A 17,472-nucleotide genomic window follows, 5' to 3' on the forward strand; every position below is an offset into this window, starting at 1 on the left:
CTGTGTCCTGTTTAGCAGTAAACGGTATTACCTGCCAGACACATTCCTGGTAATACAGATGGAAACCTGAACATCATATAAGCTCCGTCCTCATCTACCTCCCAAACTTCAGAGTCTTCAAGTCCTGTATATTTGGCCTTTTAAAGAATATCTCATATTTATCTCCACTTCTTCAACTCCCATGTGTCACTCAAGTCAGTTGCAATTGCCTTTTAACTAATCTCTTGCTTTTTGTCTTTTTCTAAACTGATCAATCTCACTTCTACAGTGCTCTTACTAAAACTCAGACCTTTGCACCTTATTTTCCTGTTTTAAATCTTTCAATGTTCACCATAACTTTCATTGTAAAGCTCTACTCCATCTCTTAGTCTAAGGATCTTACATGGTCAGGTCCCTACTTATCTCACCAGTTCCATCTCTGTGATTCCTTAAAATTCAACTATTTGCTTCAAACTACTAGCAGTTGTTCCAGACCACGTCATGCCCTTTTGTTTTCCTAGGGCTTTGCACTAGTGGTTGGCTGTTTTTCTTTTTTATCTATTACTTACTTTACTTTTTAAAACTCAGCTCAGGCTCAACCTACCCAGAAAGCCTTTTTCAATACTACAGCCTAATTTGAATTCCTCTTTCTTAGGAAGCTATAATATTTTCCTTGTGTCTTTATCATAAAACTCAGGACACTTTTTCTGAAGTTGAAGGTGACTAGCGCTTACATGTTTGTCAAACCTAATAATCTTCTCTCAGTATTAATCCCCGCCAAACTCTCTGAGGAGTTCTGCTCTCCAGAACACCAGATCTTTTGGAAACAGTCTCCTTTTTGGTAATCTGTGGGTCAGCACTCTCCAAGTTTGGATCTCTGTCGCCACTTCTTGTGTTCGAGGGCTCCTTGTCATCCTTCTTCTGTGGAACTAGGAATGTTTCTTGCAATTCTGTCTTTAGACTTCTGATTTTTTTCCATACATTTATTTCATGTGAATACCATTTCTTAAATTTAGAACCACTGTCTCTGTGATATAAATCCTGAATCTCTAATCTCAATCCAGATCTGTGCTTTAAGATATTCTACAATGATTTACAATTCCTTCATAACACTTATCAAAGTTTACTGTTAGGTATCTGTATGATTTTATGACTGCTTTAATAACTCATTGCACTGTAAATTTCAAGACTCATGATTGCATTCCTAGAGCCTGGCACTGTGTCTGAGGTCCTCTCTCTCTCTCTCTCTCTCTATATATATATATATAGATAGATAGATAGATAGATATAGATATAGATATAGATATAGATATACACACATACATATATATCATATGTATTATTTTATTTGTATTATTATTGTATGTATTATTATTACATGTATCATTATTTTTTAAGTACCACTATATATATGTATATATAGAGATATCTCTCTCTCTCTGTATATATATATATATATATATATATATATATATATATTCCATGTACATTTTAAGAAAGAAAAAAACTATTAAAATTGTAATAATATATACCGATAACAAGAGATGAATACAAGTCACATTTGACTTGTGCAATTACAAGTGGTGTTCAAAGTGGTTACCATCAGTGTAATTTTAGCATGTTTTTTTCCTTTCTTAAAATGTGTATACATTTTTTTTGGCATCCTCTGTATATATGAGTGTGAGTGGTGTGTGTGTGTGTGTGTGTGGTGTGTGTGTGTGTGTGTGTGTGTGTGTGTGTGTGTGTTTCAACAAATACTTGCTGAATAGATGAATAATAACGAGATGCTATCGGGACTATGTTACATGGGACTATTGTTGTTTCCGAACTGCACCTCAGAACAGGTAAACAGTATCCCCATATTTTAAGGGGCTGTGCTACTGTGTCTATATAGGACTTGCTAAGGGATGGATCCCATACACTAGTTTTTTTGACATTTCTATCCATTAATCAACTTCAGGCTATGTAAGGAAGAAAAGATTGACAGGATAGAAGTGCTGGTCAGTGTGGTTGAAAGAATGCTTCCATTCATCTCAAGCCAAATAAAGGGAAATTTAGAAAAACCTGGAGAAGCATTTTTAGACTGGCATGTAGTCATACAGTTGTACAGGTTGCATACTGCACTCTAGGGGTGACATTCACATCATAGACATTACAGTTCAGTAATTTTCAATCAGATGGCAGTAAAATATTTTGTTCTAATAAAGCCAATATATAATATGACAATTTTACAATAGATAGAAATATAATATGTTGAGTAAGTGGTACCTTTTCCTACTTTGCACAAAGGTGACACTTGAGTTTGATATTTGCCATCTAGATTTTGGAAGCAATAGAGATTATTGCCTATCTCCAATTTAGAAAAATTTAAAGATAAAAAATTAACTGAATCTGGGCACTACTGCAGAGTGAGAAGAGAAAAGTAGCTGAAGTAAGATGTATTTCCACTGCTAAGGAGCAAGGGTTCATGTTTTCTGTGGGCTTAAGTAGTCTTGAAAGAAGTCAGTTCTTCCTGTTAGGACAAAGTGATGTTAATAAGCATTCTACTTATGATGGCTGAGTAATAAATTATCCCCAAACTTAGTGACTTAAAGCAATGACATTTAGTTGGATCACAAATCTGCAATCTAGACAGGGCTCAGCAAGGACAACTCTCAACTTAGTGTCAATGAGGGAGGCTTAAAGGCTTGGGGAGGGAATCACATGGAAGCTCACTTACTCATGTGCCTGCCACCCGGGCTGGGAAAACTCCAACAGCTAGGTGGTCAAACAGCTGTGGCTGCTTGGGCAGCTCTATGCAAACGCTCTATGTGCTCTCTCCAGCATGGTGGCTTCAGGGCAGCCAATATTCTTAGGTTATTATTTCAGGGATCTCAAGGAGTATGTCAGGAGAGAGAAATAACCAGGCAAAATTTATGACCTAGCCTTAAAAGACACACAATATTATTTCTACTACATTCAATTGTTTGAAGGAATTACAAAGTCTAACCTAGTTTCAAGGGGAGGGAACATAGGGCCATTCTCTTGATAGAGGAGTATATGTGTCATGTCGAAGGAAGCACATGTGGCATGGGATGTATATTGGTGTAGCCAATAAAAAGAGTTCTAGAAGAGTCATGTCAGTTGCAAAGCATATTGCCAATGTCAGGGAGAATTCTAGTTTGGGAAGTCTCCCCCATTCTCCACCCCCCGCCCCAAATGCTACAGAAGGGTCTCACAATAAAGCCAGCATTAGGGTACCTGCCACACCTCAGTGCCAGATTATGAGAGCACCAATATTTGTTCTTTTTACTAGGCTAGAATCTCTTGATGAGATTCATCTCTCTTTATTTCATCCCTTATTTCCAATTTTTAAGATGTAACTTTTATTTATTTATTTTAAATATTAACCATAGCAGTATTTTTTCTTTCCCATTTATATTAACTTGTCAAGGTACTCAACGGCTCATATCCAGTTTATTGTAATGTCTCTGAGCATTACTCTTTGCTCCTGCAATCATATATATTGCTACCAATGTTTCTATTTTTTCTAGAAAATTTTCAAATATACACAAAAACTGAAAGGATTATGCAGTAACATCAGTATTACCAATACCTATACTTCTAAAATTTTGCTAATTTTACTTTATCACATATTTATCTGTTTACCCATCTGTTTATCCATTCAAAAATCCATCTTTTTACGATTCACGTCAAAGGAAGTTGCATGCAAAAAGTACACTTGATTTCTAAATAATTCAGAATGCATACCATAACCAGCATTCAATATTGTGTACAACACTTTTTTAGGTAAAATTTCACATGCAGTGAAATGCATAAAGCTTAAATGCACCCTGTGACAAGTTGACAGTGTATTATTATTTTTTAAGTACCACTTTTAGTATGCTATTCTCCTCAAGAAACCTAAATGGCTTCCTACTGTCTATCAAAATAAGCCACCTACAACCTTTTCTTAATACAACCACATTAATTCTCCAATTATATTTGAAATTACGTCCCTTTTTTTCTACAGTGTGAGTCCTACATAATATGTGATGGCCATTTACACTTCTGTGTGTGTGTCACATTGAAGAAAAGTCAGACAGAACTGTGGAGGTAGTTTGACACATTAGACTATGGATAAATAATTCTTGGAGAATAACACTTAGGTTAAATAAACATCCAGGCTCTGCCACTAACTTATTTCATGACTTAGGGTAAATTACTTAATCTAAGTCTTAGTGTTCTAATCTTAAATAGTAAATCTATTTAAGAAGGTTCAGGGTTTGGGAATATATCAGGGTTTGGGAATAATATGTATACAGTACCAACTAGGATACTTGAAACATAGTAGGTGTTCAATAAATGACACACAGCAGGTGCTCATTAAGTATCCTTATTAATACTAATAAAACATAGTAAAGTTCCAACCTCAAGAAACTTAAAACCTAATCTGTATTGTGCTAATAACAAAATAAGTTTGAATACGAAACATTTTTACCTCAGGTACAATATTTTTAACGTAATTTTATTATGTATTAAGCAGCAAGTAAAGCTTCTCTTACACTTAGGTAGAAAGATCTATATATAAATTTTATGTTGTTCTATTTCCTCATTTGGATTCATATGTGAGTGAATGAACATGGCAGGGGATAAAGTATGTGGAAAGATAAATGGATGGGCCATATTCCTGTTAATATTATTCTTCCAATCTCCTTCAAGTACTGTAAATACGTACTCGCTGAACTATCTCTATCATGAGGTCTGATGTTTCTTAATACCTACATTGTAACATCTTTATCTCCTGGGTTAAGTGTTGAACTCTGAGCTTGACACCTAAGTTTTCAATAAATGTTTACTATTATTGTTGTTGTAATTCTCCACTTAGAATAAAAGAAAGCAAGAAAGCAAGCCAAAGACCCAGCTGACGTAAGAGTAATGCTCTTTCATAAAGTGTATGCCTATGCAAAAAATGAGTTGGCCATTAAAATTCACTGTGGAAAACCTAGGAATACAGTAATCAAATGAAATATTTCTGGAACTATTAAATACTTATTATAATTTTTATTATTGTTAGCCATCTTGTGTCCTGAGAGCAAAGATGCTTTTGCAAAACCAAACTCTCCTATTAAAAGTCTTTCCAAACGATGCAAAATTTACCTTGCAGTACATGGATTAGAGACCTGCAAATTTGTTATCAGGTTTTCAGCATATGTGTTTTGTCTAATTTTTCAGATGGGCAGACACAAAAAGTAATTTTAGTATTTTTTTTTCTTACTTTAAAAAGTCATCTTGAAACAGTGGAAATCTTAAGTTGGGGAAAAAAGAAAGCACTTAATATGAAACTGAAATCCCTGGGTTACCTGTTCAATAGCCTCTCAAGTTTGATGTACGTTGCAAGAGGTAAGAACCTATGTTCTTTCCACCTAGCACAGAAAAAGTACAAAACATAAGTTTGCTGAGTAAATGAATAAAATACCAGTTTATTGTAGCTTGGTCAGCAAAAATTTTCCTTCTGGCAGTCAAAAAGTAATTAATTGTTGCATTTTCATTTTAAAGGTAAAAACTAAAAGTTATTAGGTCTGAGAATCTCAGTATGCTGTGAAGGGATGCATCATGTTTATTGGTTTTAGGTATAGTGGATATAGAGTTCCCCTCATTCATCCTTTCCTTGGTGGCAGCAAGAAAGACGTATTCTTATAACTTTCCCCTTTCCTCACTTCAGCAGAAAAATGAGATGGAAAACAATGCAAGTGGTTATTGAATTTCATCTTAAATTGATGCTATTTATATATCCCTATGCCTTCACAGAGCTTTGATTGTAAATTTTAATGAAATGAAAATCAAATGAGGGAATACATGATATGTCTCTGCAGTAATTAGTGAGATAGAGATTTGACAATTATCCAGTTAATCTGATCAACAAAGACAGCCAAATTGGGTACTTTTAGTCTCAAAGTGGATTTATTTGGCCTAGTCAATCCAAATTGACTACGAACATTAATTACATTAACAACACAGCTGCCAACATTCTCCTCACTGTAGGATATATGGAAAAAGCTCCAAAATAGGGGAGGTGATCAAGGATACTGAAAGGAAACAAATAGTAGATAATAGCAAGTAACCAAATAAATGTAGCTGAGAGAAGAAAAGAACAGGATTCAATTGTAACATACAAAAAAGAGAAAAAAGCCAAGGTCATAAAAATTTTGAAAGGGCGGTTAATATCTAATATTATAAGAAATAACAGAAAAGGAAAGAGGCAGTAAGAGGATCTATTGATGTAATCCTATGGAAAACATGTTAACATATCTTTTGTTTAAGTGGCTTAATCAAAAACTCTGACTTTGACCTTTTTAAAATTTTTTATAAAATCTATCAGGGTAACATTGGTTAGTAAAATTATATAGGTTTCAAGTGTACATTTCTATAATACATCATCTATATATCACATCTGTGTTCACTACCCAGAGTCAGTTCTCCTTCCATCACCATATATTTGACCCCCTTTACCACCTTTGACTTTTAACGACTTAAACAATACCTTGCTTTTTTAAAATTGTAGTATTTGAACTAGAATATGTCCAATTCCCTGACTTCATCAATCATTATAGTTGTTAGGACTATATACAGCCTATTTTCATGAGTGAGGAAATCTGCAAAATTAAGTTATTTCCTAAAATAAAATCATAGGTGAAAAATTCAAGGATGCAACCATGAAAGTACCATATTAAATATCATACATCTGAAGAAATGTTGTATAGTTTATTGACCTTAAACTATAGGTCATTCAAAGAAATGAAACAATAATTTGGCTTCAGTTCAATTTTTCTTGCCTTGAATTCTCAGATGAGGAAGACGGAGAAAATTATGATTGCTTAGAGTACTATTAGATAGTATTCATTCCTCTTGCTTGTACCTTCTCCTATCCCTACCCCCTAACATTCCAGAAAACTATTAATTCATAGCTAGTTACACTTTAAATGCATGCTCCTATTTCATCAGAGATACATTACATTGAAATAAATATGAGTATCTGCAAAAATTAGAAATAAATTGAATGTAATCAGTCTCACGTAAAATAAATCCCTTCCTTTGGAAAAGAAACTACAACTGCAAGATTGCTTTTTCCTCTCCGCTCTGTGGGATATAACAGATGATCAGTGACAAGAGATAATTTCCACACTGGTAACACAAAACGACATATTACTCATTCCCTTTTAGAATTATTATTGGAAAAAAATACTAGCCCACGTTAGCTTTATTATCCAATCTGGAGAAACAACTTCCAACATTATTACAGTTGCACAGTCACAACAATTAGAGCTGTAACATTAATTCCCTGGGATGAACCCATTCATGATCAGTAGTTCTTGTTATTCAATATTTCTTGTGATAAGAAGATTGCCTTAAGTCAAGCAAATTTGAATGGATGTTAGGTAATAGGATTTAAGAATTTGTAAATTGACATCTCAAATATTATCATATAGTGTCCAGACTGGGATTAATTTTTTAGTTGTGTTGAGAATATCTAGACAACCATTCATTTATTTCTTTTCTTTTCAGAGAGGAGTAGAACATTTTTTTTTTTTTTTTTTTTTTTTTTACAGCAGCAGTGTCTGTTTGATAGAAATTTCTGTGATGATGGAAATATTCTGTAGCTGTGTTGTCCAATATGGTAACCATTAAGCACTTGTAGCTATTGAACACTTGAAAGGTGGCCAGTGCAACTAAAGAACTGACTTTTAAATTTTATATAATTATAATTAATTTAAATTTAGATAGCCACCAACGGCTAATGCCTACCACACTGGACAGCACTATTCAAGAGTAGTCTACCAGCTACTTGCTTCTGTAAATTCACCTGCATAGAATATTTTTTCCATATATATCCTAAAACAAATCTGTCATCTTGATCTGTAGGACCAAGGTTGTTGGGGAAAGACTTGCCCTATCATCTGCAGGATAGGTGAGAACTGTTGACATCATTTGACAGATTTAAAAGACATGAGACCCTAATCTCATCTCACAAGTCTACTAATTCATATTATACGAAAACAAAGGAAATTCTAAAATATGCAAGTATTATATTAAACAGCTGAAGTTAAAACAAGCTGGTCCATTTGATACATGATAATGTATTTGATATACGCCAAAGAAGCCACTGCCGTGTTGCTGAATATCTTGGCAGTCTATTCTGCTCTGCCTGTTCTCTCCCACTGAGTGGTTGGCATGGCCTATTTTCTGAGTTCATTAGTAGCCTCTACTTGGCTGGGCATTGGGTCAGGAGCTCTCAGCTGTCTACACTCCTGGTGATAGCCAGAGTTCTTCAGCTAAGGAGATGCAGGGCATATAAACTAACTGCCAGCAGTAACCTCATGCCCCGTGTGTCTGATCATGAGCCAAGCTGCAGCCTTGCTTCTGAATTTCACCTCCACAAACATAGTTTTTGTTAACAGCTAACTGTGTTTTCAATTAAAATTACTTTGACTCTGGACTTCCCTCAAAGACAGTCATCCTCTTCTGAAGGGATGTTCAGAGGCAATAGAATGCAAACGGATTAAACCATGAAAGGAGACTAGGTCCATGTACTAAGCATTGGAGGAGATAAAGTGTTATCGATCCCAGCTTCTTGGTAGGTGTTCCGTTCAGAGATTTAATCACTGGCAATACTTAAAAGTGGAATTAAAAGCAGCCCGTGGAAACCATGAAGCCCAAATGTCTTGCCTTAGAGTCGAATCCCTTTCCCCACCAACCGTCCAAATGTTGGTCATGTTAAAGCAGATAAAAAAGTACCTCCAACTCTTCGTGTTATCTGAAGGCTGAACAAATTAACTACGGTACTAACATTGAAAGAAGTCAAAACTAAATAAAGATAACATAGCTTAAGGACCATATTACTGAAGGCAAAAGGAGAGGATATATTTCAAATCCTCTGGTATTTATTATTTGCCAGAAGACATGTGAAGCCTCAGACATGATTTAATTGGTTAACAAAAAAGCTAGCTAGCACTACAGTATCCAAATCATGATCCCTGCAGGGAGTTCTCCTCTATCACCTTTGGTTGTAGTCACCTCAACCGACAGTCAGATCAACAGCTTTCCCAGTCTGGCCCCTAGTACTAGACACTCCCCTAACCCCCCATCTCCACCCAGATCCTCAAAATGCTTAGTTAAAGGCAAGCTTCCTAAAAGTTATGGCTTTTCCTAGTTCTTGAGATCCAGGAGAATTATGGAGGCCTGTCCTAGATAAAATCTGAAAGAAAAAATAATTGAAACCTCAAAGAACTTTTTAGCTAGAGATAACAATCCAGAACAATGTACAATAATCCTAGAATATATATTTCATAATGCCAGTGACTTTAACAGCTCTGATAGCTTTGAATCTCTAGCATCTAAAATAATTTTTTTGCATACAGTAAATAGATGTTCTATAACGAACATATGAGTGAAAAATCATAGATGCTGTATTGTTTTATCAAAATATGGACAGTCAATCCAGTTTTACCCAAACAAACAAAGCACATCATCATGCAAAATACGAATCCTTTATGTGTATATGGAGATGTAATTCTCCTCTTTGTAAAACTAAGTATTCCCCCCCCACCAGCAAACATGAATACACACACACACACACTCCATTGTATTGATGCAATTATGTTAATCAGATCTAATGACCATGAAAGGACAATGACCTGAAAGCTGTATGAGCACACCTGTATTCCAGAGGGCAGGAGAAAAATCCTACAAACATTCAGGAGCTGACCAAATCAGTGAAATTGTTAGGAGTCCCCTGTGTTATGCATGTCATCACATTCTCTTCAGAGTGAAGGACATAGTTTGCATTTTACTTTACTGTTAAGAAAGACCCAGAGTGTTCAGTGGGACTCTGGGTTTTAGTGACAGGAAAAAGCTAACTTTGGAATAATGCTCAGACCCTTTAGCAGATGACGCAGAAGACAACCAGTTTTGAATGGGGCCTAGAATGAGAGGCAGAGGGAGAGAGACAAGAAAGATCGGCTGCAATGCAAGCAGCCTTGATGCAAGAGCCATAATAAGTGGCAAATATTATACTATAAAGTCACCATGGTAAATAAGAATGCAAGACCCAACAGGAGAACTGCAGTGAAAACCCTAGTTCAAGGCCATACTGTGGTAGCAGAGTTCTCTTCATAGTTTGGAAAGCAGCTCCAGGAATGCTACTTGGCTCTGGAAAGACTGAAGGCCTGACCATGGACATCAGTTGGCCACATGATGGGGGCTTTCCCTTGTGAACTTGATAATATGAGTATTATTATCTGCAATTCAGTATTATTATCTGCAATTATCTGCAATTCATGAATCGGCAATTCATCGAATAACTGGACTTGCTCATTACGAGGAGGGAGGGTTGCTGCCATACAATGAGGAAACAAGAACTATTTTAAAACTTGGGGGATCCACTGTGGCATTATTTATGTTTATTGACACCCACGCTTAATTTCAAATGGCTGATTATAGCCATGATCTGTTAAGGGCACAGTAATCATAATGGAGATCAGAGACATCTCACCAGCCAGCCACCTAGTCTAACAGAACTGAACATCAAGAATGAGGGATATCTGAAATTAGTGGTAAAAGAAGGTGATGAATCACTTAGGGCTTTGGCAGCGTCCATAGCAAAAGCTCATTTGACTCCTCCATGTCTTTTACTTCTACTCTCAGAAATTGTGACCACTCCTCATCTAAGAGTATCCTTGACAAGATGGAATGAGTTCATATGGCTCTGAGTGGTACAACGGATGGGCCATAGCAGATGCTGCCACTGTTCCATCAAGACCCAATCTGGCTCTTTTCACCGTTTCAGTACACGCTTCGGCTTCTGGGGACTTTTGTTTCTGAAGTGCCACAACTGCGATTCTCTTTGGAAAAGTGCCTTTGTCTTCTTAGACAGCTTTACCTGCATGTGAAGAGAGTCAATGTGCCTGGAAGTTTCCCTTTCTCTCAGTGACGCTGAGCCAGTGAATGACTGGCATGGGAGGATGCAAGTTCCTCTCCCATGCCTCAAGTCAGGACAACTTCAAGTATATTCCATGCCGCACAGTTCCCTTGCAGGACAGGGGAACTTTTCTGGACTTCCTCCTCTTCCCTGTCTTGCTTCTCCCACTTTTTTAATGGCTTCTCCTGGGAACACTCGCATAGGAAATCATTGCAAACAATTTTCATCTCAGGATCTGCTTCTGGGCAACCTGACCTAAGACAGATTCTTATTGCATATTAATGTGGACATTTTGAGTAGGATATTTGAGTCTGGAATTCCTGGCAGAAATATAAGCTAGAGCTACCTGTGTGAGAGTTGTTGGCCTGTGATGCTATATAAAACCACGGGCTAGGTGAGATCACCTAAGGAGTAAGTGTATATAAAGAAAAAGCCTCCGGATAGAAGAACATCGCAGGCTTTCTTAATCTTCCACCCACACCATTACTAATTCAACTAAAATGTATCCTCATTTTTAGCTTTGGTCCCAGGACAGATCTAGATTCAGGCTCTGTAAAAGTTCTCAAATTAGTTCACCTCATTTCTAGCTGTTTCCTAAGTCTACATACCATTTTACTTCATCAACTTACCCTCTAAAGGTACGCAGTCTCAGGATATAGCTGATTTACAGGCCCATTGTATAAGCCAACCAAGATGGGTCTCTCAATAAATCAGAACATTAAACACCTGTTCAAAGACGCAAATGCATGGCTCAGGTTCAGCTGAAAGAATTCCCAATACATTTTACATTTGGGGAACACTTTCCCCTTGACCTTGCTGAAAACCATCTTAGAATTTTAATGACAAGTCTAGCAAAATGTGGAGATGAAGATTTACAAAGGTAAAATCAAAGTATGTATTCGATCCAATAAACCCATCTATTTAAAATGAGATGATTCATACAATGCCTTGTACACAGTACATTTTAAAAAAAAAAATTGTGGGTTGAATCTCCACTTATTACAGAATAGACTAGGGTACACAGACAAGAGAAGAGAAAGCTTTAGAAATACTTTATACACTACACAGCATCTTTACCTTAACATTATACGTGACATTTCTAGACCAACTGAACAATTTAGAAGAACCTTTGTCAAGTAAATGAAGTCATGAGAATATCATAGGGAATAATGGAAACTAATTGAAATACCATTTTGTTAAGGCAGTGGCTTTTGAATTTCTTTTCATAAGTAGATTAGATTTTGTGAGCTGCCCCCTACATAGACCAAAAGCATAAAGGGTTTCAGTTAAAAGAAAATCCTAGATGTTGACTTGAATTGAAAGTACACAGCTTTCTTTCCTTTTGACAGTTTGCTTTTGAAAGGTTTTTCTTGTGAAATACATAATGTGCTGTTGCTAGTTGAATGTAATGATCCCAAGAAGAAATAAAAGAAAGGCCAAATTCGGCAAATTTTACATCTTGAGGAACCTATTTCTGAGCTGTATGTGTATTAAAAAGCAGCAATAAGCACTAATATCAAAAGCAGCTTTTCAAAAATAAAAAGTAAGTGATGGATAAATGGATAAATGTTTACATGGAGCTATTTTGACAATCTCACATACATTGTTTTGTTTTAAACCTATATAGCTTCTTGTAGCTTTTGGGTCAACTTTAACATATCCAAGGCCCACAAATCTTATTAGAATAATAATAAAAAAAGAGTCACAGGACTACCTGTCTTATATGTTCCGAAAACAAACTAGAAATATAAACTAATGAAAAATTAAAAGTTGGAATGACTAGAAAACTCAAAGTGTAACTGCAGTTGAATAATATATGGAAGCAAAGACGAAGGAGAACATTTTTAATGATCACTAATAATACAGTATTTGTCATTTATCCTATTTAGGTTTAGATATTTCGTATTCACAACAGCAAGATCATGCTTATACAGTCCTGAATAGCAGAAATAATAATATTCAGTTTCATGCATATTTATTTGAAAAAGTCTCAAGGATCTTGATGGGTTCTAAATCCATCTCTGTGTTCCCAAGTCAGATAACACTTGTATGACCAGACTGAAGAGAATGTATCCTATTATCAAAGTTCCATGTCAAAGGCCCCTAAAAACATTTATGTACCGCTTTCCTAATAATTCATGTTTTCTAGCTTCCATATCTTGTACTTATATCTCTTTAAACATACGTTCCTGACTATTGATCAAGTCACATCTGTTCTTCAAGGCTCTGTTTATATACCATTCTTCTAAGGGGTCCTCTTTGATGTCACTCTTTCTTCACCAAATGGAAGTGATCATTCTCTGAACTCCCATAGCTCCTGTCTGTACTTTTTTGGCTAATGCATCAGAGTTTCCTATGAATCTGCTCAGGTTCGGTGATTTTCTCGGACAGCTCACAGGACTGAGCTTATAGTCATACTCAGGGCTATGATTTATTACGGTGAAAGGGTACAAAAGAAAACCAGTGAAGGGAAAAGGGACGTGGGGTGAAGTCCAGAGGAAACCAAGAGCAAAGTTCCAAAATTTTTCTCCCAGGGAGTCATACAGGATGTGCTTCATTCATGCAGCGGTGAGTTGGACAACAATGTAAAGTGCTGTCTTCCAGGGAAACTCATAGAGACTCCATGCCCAAAGTTTTTAGGGGGGCTGGTTACGTAGGTATCCACTGCCTAGCATGTACCAAAATTCCAGACTCCCTTAGGAAAGCAGGTATTTAGATAAACCACATAGTTTGCACAGTTTAGGCATAGTGACGCATTCTTATTGATTAGGGTGGTACTCAACTTCTGAAATCCAAGTTCCCAGATGCTAGCCAAGGGCCAACCTGTCAGCAGGCTTTCCCAAGGATAAGAGTTTGGCTTGCTTGGTACCTTTTCTGCACAGGGAGTTATACAGTTGTACTTAACTTATATGTTATGTTATGTTATGTTATGTTATGTTATGTTATGTTATGTTATGTTATGTTATGTAATATTTTGTGTTTCAAATTCTTCACTGTAAATTCGCTGAAGACTAGAAAGAGATTTTTTTTCATGATTCCATCATTTCCAGTATAGAACAAGATTCCTGAGGGAGACATTCCACAAATGATGATTAGAAAGTCTGTAGATTAGGTAAGGAAGAGCAAGACATAGGCAGGAAAGCAGACTCAACAGTGCGAAGGACATTTTTGCGATCCCATCCTGGATGGAGTCCTCTGTGTTATCTGTGATATTCCCGTATCAAAGGATCGGACACAACACAGACTTGATAAAGATAAGGAAGTCACCCATTATAAGTAATACTGATAAAATAATTTCTTATTGTTTTACATATATATAAAACATTATGTACCACTCTGAAAGATAGGTACTGTTATATATTCTCCTTTCACAGACAGAGCTACTAAGGAAGTTAAATAACCCTCCTGAGCAGTTACTCTACAATCTACATTCTTAATTACTCTGTTATATTGATTATCGCATCCTTGAAAAGCTTTATTTGACATAAAAAATTATTTTGACAAAATTAGAGGAAAAACATCCTTGTTCCATTTTAATATTTTCTTCTATACCGCTTTAAAAGGACTACAACATTGCTAGATTTTGCCATTTCATACTTGGTAAAGTTATGTGGTCTTAATGAAGAATTTATCATGTAGTAGTTCATGAAAAAGTAGTAAGGACTCAACAATGGATTTAGCATTTGTGACTATCATTCTGAACACAAACAAGAGGAAAGTTACATTGATTTAAATAAAATAAATGTATGCTCACTAAAATCTTTTTATCCCTTCAGGTGTGAGATAGTTGATTTTTGCTATTGTACAATTAGAGTTACTGTTTAAGAAGAGAGCTTTTCATTTCTATCTGAATAGAATGAATTTTTCTCATTAACTGTCTCCCACACAATGACACAATCAGTACATATCAGGGCCTAGAAGAACTCACAGAAGGGAAACTACACACCTGACTTTTTCACTTCTCAGAGAATAAATTATAAAGGCTAAAATGTTACAAACAAACTGTGTTATGTCAAACTCAAACAGCAGTTTGGAACTGCAGATATAATTTCATCCCTGGATAGTGAAACAATATATTTGGTGTGACAAAGGAGTTGTCAGTACCATTTACAAGTTTCTAGGTCAATATTAACATTAAGTTCAGAAGGAAGAGTGTCCTGCCGCTGCAGGCAAGGCTCTTCGTGAGGTGATGGAGATGACAGACCTTTGAAAGGTATTGTTTTAATTTACAACATGTAAGAAAATATCTCTCACGTGACTGATATCATCATAGTCATGTCATACAGGAAGCAACAGTGTCTGAGGAAGGGTAAGTTAATGTCTCGGGGTTACAGAGTAAAAAGACTTGCATTCAGACGATCTCTTTCCAGAGTGAGACTCTTAACCACTAGCCATGCTGACGCTCAAATTTGAATGTAATTATGTACACATGTTCAGTACCATATACTGAGATGCAATTCTCTATGGGTCTCTAGCATCACTGCATGTCTCGCAAGTAGAAGCACTGACTGCTTCTATTCTGGAATATCTTTTTAAAGATGTTTATATAGTGGATGGCATTGCAACATGGAGATATGGTCTCCCTATGGAGCATTGGACAGGCATGTTTACTCTCTATTAAAAATATTAGGGTTGTTTGCATTCATAGGGTTTCTCTTTAGTGTAAACAACCCTAATATTTTTAATAAAGTGTAAGAAAAAATGCCTGTCCAGTGCTCCACAGGGAGACCATATCTCAATGTTGCAATGCCATCCACTATACAAACATCTTTAAAAAGATATTCCAGAGTAGAAGCAGTCAATGCTTCTGCTTGCAAAACATGTAGCGATGCAAGAGACCCATGGAGAATTGCATCTCACATTAAAGTAGACCCATAGGGAGTGTATTTCCACTTCTTTTGCAAATAAACATGTAGATGAAAGTAAGTCTCCAAATACTCTTAGCAATAGTACATAAAATTTGCACGTAGTGTTTTTTTCTTACATTTCAGTAAATAAAACTTTTACCTTTAAAAAAATAAAAAAACAAAAATAAATAAAAATATTAGGGTTTCCTAAGGTTAGGGTTCTGTTCCTGTAATCCACCCAGTGTGTCACCTGACCATCTTGGCATTTTCTTGGAAGAAGTGGCCTCAGGAAACCAGCTTAAGAAAATGCCGATATTCTCGCTACTGCTATTTTTTCAATAAGTAATAAAGTCTTTCCTTTCTGAAAACAAAACAAAGTAAAACACAAAAGCTTCCTTAAATTGGGAGTGGATCTAGGTTCTGCAGTGCCTAAAGTTTATTTTGGTAGTGCATAAGGTTTATTTTATATTACACATATAAAATTATGTTCAAGGGTGTGGAAAGGTGCTGGCAAGTGAGGGGCTCTGTAACAGAAGTTCTATTCGTGGTAAATATATCTTTGTCTGAATTATATTTTTGGAAGTCATAAATTTCCAATTTGACAACTGGCTCTAAAAGACTTGTCACTCCCCAAACACCAAGTCTATACATTGTATAGTGCCTCATTTTAGAGAATAGCTCATATTTTTGTTTCTGAGGCAACATCTAGAGTATCTATCTCTCCCATGGCAACATTTTTCAACACTGTGGTTTCTTATTTGGATTTATAGTCAGTCTAGGGAGGTGTTTTTCTTGTTGTTGTTGTTGTTGTTTTTTGTCATCTATTGACTCTAAAGTAAATGTGACCAAACAAATATCCCATGTCATAAACTGATTTCTAAAACCTGCCCTGGTGACAAAAATAAATTCGAAAAACTAAATTCATGGAAATTGTACCATGAATGTTATAGTTTCAAGTTCGTTATGTGGCAGCTCTATGATGCTTGAAATGAGAGAAAAAACGTACTTTGCATGACCCTCTGAAAGTAGCAAATTACCTTTTGCATATAGCACTGAAGAGGGAAAAATAGCTTTACTCATTTTGCTATGTAAAATTGTGTCCTTTTGTCACAGTATCAATTTGAAATAGTTGAAACCATTAACATATTTGTGTATTGTTCGTAGGTAACAATTATAGGTTAAATGTTAAAAAAACATTTACATGAACTCATAAAATATGGAAATCAATAAACCATTAAGAAAACAAATAAAACTGACTTACTTTTGAAATATTACTTGATCGACTTGCAGATCGTCCTGGGGATTTGTCATTCTGAAAAATAAAATTAGAGACATTAAAAATACAGCAATAGTTTTTACCACTGAGAAAAAAAAAAGCATAGCACAGCAGATGTGTAAATGCTCTCTATATTGTTCTGACTATTAGAGGTAGAAATTGCTTGTACAGGATGGCCTATCCTTACTAAATTGTATTTCTCTTTTACATATCAGTATCATTTTGAAAATGTTTCAATTACCATCGGGGTATATATCAGTCTAGAAGTATTTATTTTCAGGAAATGCTCATTTCTCTAGAAAAATATATTCAGTTCCTTTGAAATAAAATTAGTGGAAATACAGTCCATTATTTGCCCTTTTGCTTTTGCTATCAGGAATTTGAGTAAATTCTGGTTCTCAAGGTCAGTAATT

The 17,472-nt window shown here is 35.7% G+C and overlaps 1 protein-coding gene across 12 annotated transcripts in view; it reads right to left on the reverse strand.

Annotated features, from left to right (window-relative positions):
* Positions 1-17,472, reverse strand: part of MARCHF1 (membrane associated ring-CH-type finger 1) — a 639,638-nt gene that overhangs the window by 117,234 nt on the left and 504,932 nt on the right. For all 12 annotated transcript variants that reach the window (XM_074337794.2, XM_074337792.2, XM_019737038.3 and 9 more), the window contains one exon: positions 17,045-17,095. In XM_074337794.2, the coding sequence (XP_074193895.1) occupies positions 17,045-17,095 (51 nt within the window). The remainder of the gene's footprint in view (positions 1-17,044; positions 17,096-17,472) is intronic.

This window comes from Rhinolophus sinicus, chromosome 15, assembly GCF_057876585.1.
Source record: "Rhinolophus sinicus isolate RSI-liver-muscle chromosome 15, RSI-T2T, whole genome shotgun sequence".
NCBI lineage: Eukaryota > Metazoa > Chordata > Mammalia > Chiroptera > Rhinolophidae > Rhinolophus > Rhinolophus sinicus.